The following is an 11,669-nucleotide window of genomic DNA, read 5'->3' as shown; positions in this document are numbered from 1 at the left end:
TTTATTACAACATAATGGTATCGAATTTTTTGAACAACTCAAAAGAAATTTAACATAATAAACCCAGCAGTTGAGAGAGTACATTGTATCGAATTTTTTGAACAATTAAACTTAAGATGTATCGTACAACTGAATTAAAATCCTAGCTGCTCTGTATGCTGTAGTTGGAATCAGTCAAGAAAGCTGCTGAAACACATAAATATCATCTCAAAATTGAATCTCACGTTGATCTCAATTTAAAAGCAATAAATGTCATTAAATATATTATAACAATACAAAAATATTCATGTATAATAAATATCTGATCGACAAGGCAAAAATGGACGCGAACACAAGTGCATAACCCAATACAACAGCAGCAACAACTCCTACAAAGTCATGATGATATCCAGAATAACTCTTGACAAATTCTTCAACACTCAAGTCCAAATCCTCCAGCTTGTCCTTAACATCACCATATTGCGAAGCCAGCATTCCATACAGGCTCCACGCTACAGGGCATGCCCAGTAATACCATCTCCACGCTACAGGGCTTACCAAACAAAAGAGATTTCTCAGAAAATCGCGACTTGTTTAATGTATTTCTCAGAAATTCTCTAAACTTACTGTTACAGGGATAACGAATCCTGAAAATAAATTCCATATTCCAAACAATGATCCCGCCAGAATAGTAGCTAGGCTTAGGTTGGGAGTGAGAGCCACAGTCATCATGCCGTAGAAGGTGTAGTATAACAAAGTGGCAAACATGAACAACAGGTACCAGAAGAATTTTGCTCCACTCCATTCAAATCCGATCATTGAGTAGACTATAGCACCATATACCACCGTCTGCACAAGAACGTGTGGTACTTCTACCACAACCTGTAAAACGTCGAATGACTTCATTATGATGAACACACAATATGGTATATACTCCTTACAAAATGAGATAAACATAGAACTGATACAGATTGTCTACCTGAGCCAACGCGTATGCAATGGACGAGTACATTCCAGCAGCTCTTTCTCTGTAAAACACTGTTCGCTCCACAGCCACTACTGGCTGCACAATTATGGTATTTTGGATTCCAATGAACACGACTGCAGAATACATAGACCCCATCGAATTGAAGAGATCCTGTCGAGTTCTCCTGCGTATTATGACATAAGACTTAAGAGGTTAAGTAGACATGCATGTTTGGACATTTAATTAGTAAGCTTCTAATCAGTTTTTATGTACCAAACATCAAAGCGATGAAAGTTGTGAAGAGGAATCTGACTCCAGTGTAGGGAGGATTCCGCCAGTATGATGCTCTCTGTTTCCATAGGCAAGTCATGAATTGATTGCAGAATGGTTGAGAGTAGTGAGTGGGGAAGCATAGTTCCCTCGACCCCTGATGAGGGGAACTTAATTCTTTGATTAGAGCTTTGTTTCTTCTGCAATTTTACACAAGTTAATTGAAATATATATATCTGGAGGAGCTGAGATATAAAACCAGTCATATTGGCCAATTTTCAAATTTAATTATGTACCAAAATATATTTAGCTGAAATAGATTCAACTAACCAGTACAGAGCTGAATTCTTATAGACCTCAGTGAAATCAAGCCCGAGAAGCATTTCTTGCTTAGAACTAGTAACTTCAAACATCCATGTGGCTGGATTATATCCCTCCCTGATTTTACTTGTTCCTTCTATTTCCTATTTGAAAAAGGATCATGTTGTTAGAATTAATATTAATATAAATATTATTTCTATAGTTTGCTTTAAAAGAAAAATCTAGAAAAATCTTCAAGACTTTTCAGTTTGTGACTTTTCACTTTGGAGCCTTTTTACCTCCTTGAATTAATGGTGTCTTTTGGCCATTCTTGGAGTTACAAGTTTGAGCTCTTATAAAAGGAGGTCTCCCCCTCATGTTTGCACACACACAAAAACAATTTTCCTCTCTTATAGATATAAGTATATTTTTGGGCAATGATCAAGAGTGTTTTCAATCTATTTCTTTGTACTACACCAAAGAAATAGAAGTCGTGTAACCTTGGAGGTTGATTGCCAAGAGGCCGTGTGTACGTAGCGGGGCAAATTCAACTTTAGGGCAGTGTTAATTCACGCCACGACTCCTTCATTCTCTCAAGTTCTTTTCGGTTTGCTCTCTTCTTTTCCTACATACTAAAGTTGAATTTTGTGTTAGCATATATCTTATCTGCCACCATGAATTCCAATACTTTTATTCCTGATATGTCCAAATTAGACCCTTTTGATGGGAAAAATTATAAAATGTGGTCCGATAAGATGGAGTTTTTCTTGAGTCAAATTGGAGTAGATTATTGTCTCACTAAAGACTCAGCCCCTGAAAATTCTGGAAAAGATTTCGAGAAGGATAATAAGACTTGTCGTGGAATGTTATTGCATTATATGACATCTGCTTTATATTTAATCTATAGCAAGTCCTTAAAGGCCAAAGAAATTTGGGATGCTTTAAAAACCAAGTATGGTTCTGATGATTATGGGACTAAGAAATATGCATGTAGTCGTTGGCTAAATTTTCGTATGTCTGATGATAAGCCTGTTCTTCAACAAGTTCATGAGTATGAATATTTATGTGCTGATATTATTGCTGAAGGAATGAAAATTTGTGAAATGTTTCAAGCTAATTGTCTTCTTGAAAAATTACCACCATCTTGGCAAACATATGTTCATTCTATGAAGCACAAACAGAAGGACTTCACTCTGCAAGAGTTAGTGTCTCACATCAAGATTGAGGAACAAAATCGAATTCAAACAAATGAAACAACACTTGGTCATTCTTCATTTACTGCTAATCTTGTTGAGTCAAAAGATGCAGGTCATAAGAAAGGACCAAAAGGTAAAGGTCCAAATCAGTTCCATGGCACTAAAATGAAAAATAAGAACTTCAAAGGGAGAAGGCAGTTTAAAGGAAATTGCTTCACTTGTGGAAAATTCGGGCATGCCGCAAAGGAGTGTAGGCAAGGAAAGGGACCTGGTTCAAAAACAAAGGAAGACAAATCTCAGACTCAGGCCAATCTCACTGAAGAAATCATAGCTGCTGTTGTATCTGAAGTAAATTTGGTGAGCAATATTTCTGAATGGGTGGTGGATACCGGTGCAACTCGTCATATTTGTTCAAATAAGGATATGTTCCAGGACTATGATAAAGCATCTGATGGAGAATGTGTCTTCATGGGCAACTCAAGCACTGTGAGTATACTTGGAAAGGGAAAGGTTTCTCTTAAACTTACTTCTGGAAAAACTATTGCTTTGCATAATGTTTTGCATGTCCCTGATATTCGTAGAAACCTGATTTCTGGAGCCTTATTGAACAAAGCTGGTATTAAATTAACCTTTGAATCTGATAAACTTGTTCTTACTAAAAATGGTGATTTTGTGGGCAAAGGCTTTTGTAATGGTGGGCTGTTTGTACTTGATATTTTGACTGATAATAAAATTGCTACTGCTTCTGCTTATATTGCTGAATCTGTTACCTTATGGCATGCTAGACTGGGTCACGTAAATGTTGCTTCTGTGAAAAGGCTTAAACAACTTAGGCTAATCCCTGAATTCAGCAATACATCTTTTGATAAATGTGAAGTATGTGTTGAAGCAAAGCACCCTAAAAAGGCCTTTAATAAAATCGGAAACCGGTCTTCGACATTGCTTGAATTAATTCACAGTGATTTAGGTGACTTTAAGAACACTATGAGTAGAGGAGGTAAACGTTATTATATTACTTTTGTGGATGACTTTTCACGATTCACCAAGCTCTACTTGTTGAGTTCGAAAGATGAGGCCGAAGAAAAATTTCTTATTTATAAGGCTGAAGTTGAGAAACAATTGAATAAAAATATTAAAAGGTTAAGAACAGATAGGGGTGGTGAATATGATGGAGCGACTCTAAAGAAATTTTGTGAACTTAATGGGATTATTCACGAGGTTACAGCGCCATATACGCCTGAACAAAATGGGATAGCTGAACGAAAAAATAGAACTCTTAAAGATATGATGAATGCTATGCTTATCAGTTCAGGAATGCCTTCTAATATGTGGGGTGAAGCTATTTTATATGCTTGCTATGTGCTTAATCGTGTGCCGCATAAAAAATCTGATAAAACTCCTTATGAATTATGGAAGGGTTTCGCGCCCAACTTGAGTTACCTTAAAGTGTGGGGGTGTTTGGGAAAAATTGGGCTCCCAGATTTTCAAAGAAGTAAAATTGGTCCCAAGACTGTTGATGGTATTTTTGTTGGTTTTAATGGTGGTGCATATAGACTTATTCTTAAAGATGCATCTGGTTTTGGTCCATTTAAAGAGTCAAGAGATGTTGAATTTTTTGAGCATATTTTTCCTATGAAAGCTAGTGTGCAATCATGTTTAGCATCTGGATCTTCTTCATCAGTGTCACATCATAATATTACATCTACCGATGCAAATTATGAGCCTAGAAGGAGTAAAAGAGCTAGAGTCGAGACTAGCTTTGGGCCTGATTTTCTAACTACTTTTTTGACTGAAAAAGAGTTTGTAGGTGAGCAGGAGATAAATGTTTTCATTCTTGAAGAAGACCCTAAAACCTATGAGGAGGCTATGAGATCAATTGATTCTAATTTTTGGCGAGAGGCTATTAATAGTGAAATTGAGTCCATTATGAATAATAATACTTGGGTTTTATGTGATCTTCCTCGAGGTTGTAAAGCACTGGGAAGCAGGTGGATTTTTAAAAAGAATTATAAATCTGATGGATCAATTGAAAAATACAAAGCCAGGTTAGTGGTTGGTGGACATCGACAAAAGAAAGGTGTTGATTTCTTTGATACTTACTCTCCCGTGGCAAATATTTCCACCATTAGAGCCTTAATAGCTCTTGCATCTATTCATAATCTCATTGTGCATCAAATGGACGTGAAGACTGCCTTTTTAAATGGAGATTTAAATGAGGAGATATACATGAAGCAACCAGAAGGATGTGTTGTCCCGGGATATGAAGACAAGGTATGTCGGCTTATAAGATCATTGTATGGCCTCAGACAAGCTCCGAAAGACTGGTATGAAAAATTTCATCAAACTATCATCTCTGATGGCTTCCAAGTAAATGATTCTGATGCATGTGTTTATTCTAAATTTGATCAATTTGGTTGTGTGATCATATGTCTATATGTTGATGATATGTTAATTTTTGGTACCAATATTGATGTGGTAAATACTAGCAAGGCCTTCCTAAGTTCCTGTTTTGATATGAAGGATTTAGGAGAGGCAGATGTGATTCTTGGCATAAAAATTACTAGGAATTCATATGGGTTGTCGTTAAACCAGTCTCATTATGTTGAGAAAATTTTAAAGAAATTTAATCAATTTGATTGTACCCCTGTGAAGACACCATATGATCCTAGTATTCATTTGAAAAAGAATAAAGGTCATAGTGTTTCCCAAGAAGAGTATGCCAAGATAATTGGAAGTGTAATGTTTTTGATGAATCATACCAGGCCTGATATAGCATATACTGTTAGTAGACTGAGTAGATACACTCACAATCCTAATCGTGATCATTGGGGTGCTTTGATTAGATTGTTGAAGTATTTAAAGGGTACTATAAATTGGGGTTTGCATTATCAAAGAAGTCCTCATGTTTTGGAAGGATATTGTGATGCAAATTGGGTGTCGGATAATGATGAGATTCAATCTACTAGTGGTTATGTATTCACTCTTGCTGGAGCTGCTATATCTTGGAAATCTTCAAAACAAACTTGTCATGCTAAATCCACACAAGAATCTGAGTTTATTGCGTTGGAGTTGGCTGGTCAAGAAGCTGAATGGCTAAGATGTTTACTTGCTGATATTCCTTTGTGGGGGAAGCCAGCTCCATCAGTTTCAATGCATTGTGACTCACAAGCTGCAATGGGACTAGCGAATAATCAACTCTACAATGGGAAGAAAAGACATATTCGCTTGAGGCATGCTATAATTCGAAGTCTGATCAGAAATAATGTGATATCACTCGAGTATGTAAAATCAGAGAGGAATATTGCAGATCCTCTCACCAAAGGCCTTTGTAGAAAATTAGTGTTGGAGTCAGCACAAGGAATGGGTTTAAAGCCTATTGTGGAGTGAATTGTGATGGACACCCATCTTAAACTTGTTTAAGTTCAATGGGTCAAACGAAATCATAAAAGAACTCATGTTTATATACTACTACCATTCCTATTAATAAAGTGATGTAGTATTTTTATTATTGTCACATGTGTTAGGATGAGCTAATGCTCTTAATAAGTTCATAGTCTCGTAAGAGGTGGTTTGCGACAATACAAACTTGATGAACTTACCTATGTGAATGTGGGGCTATTGCCCAACCCCCTATGAGAGTCCTTTGGCGAAGGACCTCTAGAGCGTTCACGAAAATCCAGGTACAATGTGGGGGCACTTATATAAAAATATAATTTGCGAAATCACTTCTTGATTTGAGAAAGGTTAAAGTGCGCAAATATGTTTTCACTAACTTCCGTGAGAGGTTCAAGGATTTTTCTACCTCACATGGTTTTGAGGCATGTTTGTATGCACCGGTATCAATTCAAGTCCACAAGACATTGGTGCTTAAGAAACCGACTATCCATTACCCATTAAATTACTTAAATTATTTTTCTTTTGCAGCATGTGGGGGAATGTTAGAATTAATATTAATATAAATATTATTTCTATAGTTTGCTTTAAAAGAAAAATCTAGAAAAATCTTCAAGACTTTTCAGTTTGTGACTTTTCACTTTGGAGCCTTTTTACCTCCTTGAATTAATGGTGTCTTTTGGCCATTCTTGGAGTTACAAGTTTGAGCTCTTATAAAAGGAGGTCTCCCCCTCATGTTTGCACACACACAAAAACAATTTTCCTCTCTTATAGATATAAGTATATTTTTGGGCAATGATCAAGAGTGTTTTCAATCTATTTCTTTGTACTACACCAAAGAAATAGAAGTCGTGTAACCTTGGAGGTTGATTGCCAAGAGGCCGTGTGTACGTAGCGGGGCAAATTCAACTTTAGGGCAGTGTTAATTCACGCCACGACTCCTTCATTCTCTCAAGTTCTTTTCGGTTTGCTCTCTTCTTTTCCTACACATGTTTCAGAACTTAATCATTATAGCCAATCCATAGAATCAAGTCACGACCATCTTACCTCAAAATACTTGATTAGATCGCAAGAATTCTGTCCCACTGGTCCAACATAAAGCTCTAGTCCTCCTTGTTTCATCAGTAATAACTAAGAAGGAAACCCTTTATCAGTTAATAATAAACATAGAAGATCAAGTGAATGAGAAAAAATCATTACATGTATTAACTATTTTGACCTCATCAAAAGCTTCAAATATGTCTATGCTTGGCTGATGGATGGTGCAAACAACTGTTCTTCCTGTGTTTACTGTATTTCTCACTGTCCTCATAACGATTGCAGCAGCTCTTGCATCCAGCCCTGACGTTGGCTCGTCCATAAATATTATTGAAGGGTTTGCCACCAGCTCAACCGCAATAGTTAGTCTCTTGCGCTGTTCGGTTGATAGCCCACTTACACCTGGCAAGCTATTATTATCAATACATTTTTCAATATATATTTGTACAGTGAATATAATCAATTTTTTAAAGAGGACAAAATACTACTCCCTCCGTTTCAAAATAGATGTACACTTTCAAAAAATTACACAGTTTAAGAAAAGTGGTTGTTCACAAATTAATTGCATTAAATGACCAAAACATGTGGAGTGAGATTGATCTAGGAAATATAAACAAGAGATATGTGGAGTAGAATTGACTTTGGAAATATGATTTTGCATTGAAAGTTGAAGTGGACAAGTAATTTGAAACATAATTTTTTTTTCAAAATGGACATATAAATTGAAACGGAGGGAGTATTGTTTTTGCCGTTGAGAAAACCAAAAGTATATATATATTAAGGTTAGTTCATGTATAATAATTTATTATAGTAGTATTAATTTTCATAGGAAGAACCCTCGTGAAAAATATTTGGAAATCATGAAACACTAAGTAATAAACCATAACTAACGCCTTTGATCAGTTGTAGGCAATTTTTTTCTTTTGACAATGTTCAAAGCATTTTGATCACACTTTCCGAGTATTAGTAGTGAATCATTGCTCAGACAGACTCTGCAAGTAGAATTCGTGCAGCATTAGTGGTAAACAATTCATTTTGCTTGGACTGCCTCACGATTGCCTTGTTTGTTACGCCAATTTCCCATCATGTAAAGCATAGAACTATGATTGTCGGCTAAATTGTGTGCCTGTTTGTTTGGCGAAAGCAGCTTCTGCTTCTAACTTCTTCTTTTCTTTTCTTGACCCGTTTGTATAAAAGAGCAGAAGCATTTTTAAAAAGCTGGGAATGCTAACTTCTCTCTCACTCCTTCTTCTCCAAACACTTTATTAGCTTTTTTACTTCTCAATTCTAGTTCACTTTTTTACTTTAAACAAAAAATCACATTTTTTTAAACTTGCCCAAACGGCCACTATGTCTCTAACTACAACTCTAACACTCTTTACTCCCTCTTTATAATTGTTATAAAAAAAAATACTCTCTCCATTTGTAAGTTGATTTTGGACACATAACTTATGGTGCATCGATTGTTTGGTTCCAAAATTTTTTTTTGTAAATAAAAATTTCATATTTTAATTTTTATTTATAAAAATAAAATTTTAAAATTAGCATCGTAGCGGCGGTTAATGGATTTTAAATTTTGTGTCCAAAATCAACGAGTTAATCTCATTTGGGAGGGATGAATAATTCCTAGTAAGATAATGTAAGTTTATCTCCAACAAAAATCTTTAAACTCCCTTTATTATTTTAGAATTAAAAAAACATTAAAATTATAAAAGGACAAATAGAGAAGAGAGAAAAAAAGAGTAGAGATTAATATAGTAATATTTTACGCATTCAAAGAAATTTTGACTACACAATTAAAATAATTATTTTTAAAGCTTTTCTTTCATCCATTAACATATAAATAAACTATATACTATAATTTAGAAAAGAGTAAACTTGAAGAGTTGTGGCTAAAGTTTACGCCGATTTTCAAAAAGTTGGTATGCTCCTCTTTTTAAAAGTGTAGCTCCCGTTAAATGTCACTTAACGGGAGCCACACTTTTTAGAAAGAGAGCCAAAGTTTGGCCACCTTTATGAGAATTTGAAACTCATTTTTATCGTCTGTCCGTTACTCCCGTTAATGACATTTAACGGCAGCCACATTTTTAATAAGCAGAGCCAAATTTAGTTTGATCATTTTTCTGAAAATTTAAAACTCTTGCCAATGTTTTGAAAATCGACGTAAACTTTGACCACATTATTCTTTAGAAAAAAATTAATAATAATTCGTTTAAATACCTTGTGAGAACAGAACCTGTGCAAAATGTAAAGTGGTGGAGAATATTAAAGACGAGAGTAGGGCTGTTTAACGAACCGAGCTGTTCGCGAACAAGCTCAAGCTCGGCTCGTTAAGAGCTCGTTCGGCTCGGCTCGTTAAGTTAACGAGCTCGAGCTCGAACACAAAAAATTGTTCGTTAAGTAAACGAGCTCAAGCCGAGCTTTTAGTATGTTCGGCTCGAGCTCCGCTCGAGCTCGCTCGGCTCAAGCTCGGCTCGTTAAAGCTCGAAAAAATGTAATATTTTCGGGGTTTTTTTTATAATTTATATATGTTATTGAACTCAGAATTCAACATATAATATATATATGTATATTAGTGATGTAACCAAAATTTCGGAAAATAATAATTTTATATAGTTTGCTATTTTAACAGTAACTAGTACCGCTAACTAGTGTTTAATCCTAATTTAGTATTTCAATATTTTAAAAAATATTTCTTACCGATCCAACCGTATGGATGTTAACATATATACATTTTAGTGATATAAACAAAGTTTAAAAAAAATTAAAATTATTTGGTTAGCTATTTTAAGAGTCAACTAGCGGTTTGTCCTTATTTTTTTTCTGGCTCGGCTCGACTCGATTCGACTCGGCTCGGCTTGTATTTGTTCGCGAACAAGCTCGTGTTCGGCTCGTTAGTTAACGAGCCGAGCTTGAACATAATTTTTGTTCGATAAAAAAGCTCGGCCCGGCTCGGCTCGGCAGAAAAAAAATTAAAGATCAGCTCGGTTCGGTCAAAACTCGGCTCGGCTCGGTTTGTGAACAGAGGAGAGGGAGTACTTTACAATTTGTTGACTTCACCAGCCGTGGGGGACCAACTACTATGCTTATATTCTCTGCATTAACGATGCACATTTATGACACTTTAATTACATTAGTCAATGTAATTGCGTTACATAGAGCAACGCTAGCACACATAATCAGATCACAACATTTCTCTCAAAAATGGCCGAAGAAACAAACTCAAAGCTGTGGGAAGGTAAAGTGAGTGCAAAAGTAAGAGCCACAAAGGCCGAAACCGTGTGGTCACTTCTCCAAGACTTTTGCAGCGTCCACAAATGGCTCCCAAGTCTTGACACATGTTACAAAGTGGAAGGTGACCATGGCCAACCAGGTCTGGTCCGCTACTGTGGCTCCACTATAAAATCTGCGTCGGACTCTGAGGAAGCGATTACTTTATGGTGCCACGAAAAGCTGGTAGAAATGGATGAGATGGAAAAGATGTTGAGCTATGAGATCATGGAGAACAACATGGGGATGAAAATGTACAAGTCTACTATCAGAGTGGTGCAAATGGAGGACGAAAGTGGATGTGAGATTAAGTGGGGGTTTGTTGCTGAGCCTGTGGAAGGCTGGAAGTTTGAGGATTTGGTGAGTTATATTGAATCATCGCTCCATGGCATGGCTGAAAGAATGGAAAAAGCTCTGCAATCTAGTACTAATTAATCTTTAAGTTGAATGTGTTTGCTATTGTTATGGTTGGGCCGGTTGGCTAAGAATATATGTAACTTTGATTAGGGGAATAAAACATGTTTTTGAGTACGTTTACCTGAATTTAAAAGTGTGACTCATGATTAAAAATGTGATTTTGACTTGTTAATAATTTTATGCATGATTAAATATGTAATACTCCCTCCGTCCCTTTTTATCTGTCCATTTTGGAAAAAAAAACACATACCCAAGGAATACTTGATTGTATAAACTTTTTCATTAAATACCTCTAATTAATTTCTTGAAAATGGTGGAATATCCCTACTTTATGTCTTGAAAACATGAATTCAACCAAGTTTTAAATAAGTCAAGCCTTGAAAATTGAAATTATGGAGATATATTTGAAAAACTATCAATAAATTAGTTTTGAAAGTATAAATGGACAGATAAATAGGGACAAATTTTTAATTCCAAAATGGACAAATAAATAGGGACGGAGGGAGTATTAGTTAAAATAAAAATAATTTAAGGATCACTTATGACTTATGATAATCTTTATAAAAAATATTTTAAAATTAAGTGACTGGAAAATTATTTCAAACTAATTTTGGACTTTAAAGTCAACTTTCACTTATTTGTGACTATAAATTATTTTGTGATTTATTACAAAAAATAAAAAAAAAAATTTAAATCCGGCTCTAATCCAAATAAACCAGCATCTTTGCTAGTTTGCTTTTTTGATCAAGTTATTCGTGTTCTCATGTTAAAGTTTTTCTACGTTTTAAACATTAGGGCTATGTATCTACATTTCTCGTAGTTAAATTATTCATGTTCCC

At 35.4% G+C, this 11,669-nt stretch overlaps 2 protein-coding genes across 3 annotated transcripts; one reads left to right on the top strand and one right to left on the bottom strand.

Annotated features, from left to right (window-relative positions):
* Positions 1–231: 231 nt before the first annotated feature.
* On the bottom strand, positions 232–7,570 carry LOC108222827 (ABC transporter G family member 36-like). Of its 2 annotated transcripts, XM_064084466.1 has the most exons (7): positions 7,325–7,570; positions 7,153–7,236; positions 1,547–1,680; positions 1,220–1,416; positions 959–1,130; positions 607–861; positions 232–532 (listed from the first exon to the last, which is right to left on the bottom strand). In XM_064084466.1, the coding sequence occupies exons 4-7, from the start codon at positions 1,357–1,359 to the stop codon at positions 452–454; spliced, it is 648 nt and encodes a 215-aa protein (XP_063940536.1). In that variant the 5' UTR covers positions 1,360–1,416; positions 1,547–1,680; positions 7,153–7,236; positions 7,325–7,570; the 3' UTR covers positions 232–451. The 2 variants fall into 2 exon arrangements, with proteins under 2 accessions (XP_063940536.1, XP_063940541.1); XM_064084471.1 differs by lacking the exons at positions 7,153–7,236; positions 7,325–7,570 and adding an exon at positions 2,017–2,161.
* A 2,777-nt stretch (positions 7,571–10,347) lies between these two features.
* Positions 10,348–10,848, top strand: LOC108197874 (lachrymatory-factor synthase). Its single transcript, XM_017365611.2, has one exon. It carries the CDS (start codon positions 10,348–10,350, stop codon positions 10,846–10,848), a length of 501 nt encoding a protein of 166 aa, XP_017221100.1.
* The last annotated feature ends 821 nt before the right edge of the window (positions 10,849–11,669 follow it).

Source organism: Daucus carota, chromosome 1 (genome assembly GCF_001625215.2).
Source record: "Daucus carota subsp. sativus chromosome 1, DH1 v3.0, whole genome shotgun sequence".
Taxonomy (NCBI): domain Eukaryota; kingdom Viridiplantae; phylum Streptophyta; class Magnoliopsida; order Apiales; family Apiaceae; genus Daucus; species Daucus carota.
Note: the sequence above shows the minus strand (reverse complement) of the source record. Positions and strands in the feature narration are given on the sequence as shown.

Excerpts from the sequence above, each read along its gene's own strand:
- LOC108197874 (XM_017365611.2), top strand. The coding sequence starts at position 10,348 with ATGGCCGAAGAAACAAACTCAAAGCTGTGGGAAGGTAAAGTGAGTGCA.
- LOC108222827 (XM_064084466.1), bottom strand. The coding sequence starts at position 1,359 with ATGCTTCCCCACTCACTACTCTCAACCATTCTGCAATCAATTCATGAC. Across the intron at positions 1,131-1,219 it reads TTTCATCGCTTTGATGTTTG|GAGAACTCGACAGGATCTCT; the intron begins GTACATAAAAAC and ends CATAATACGCAG. Across the intron at positions 533-606 it reads GATTCGTTATCCCTGTAACA|CCCTGTAGCGTGGAGATGGT; the intron begins GTAAGTTTAGAG and ends TTGTTTGGTAAG.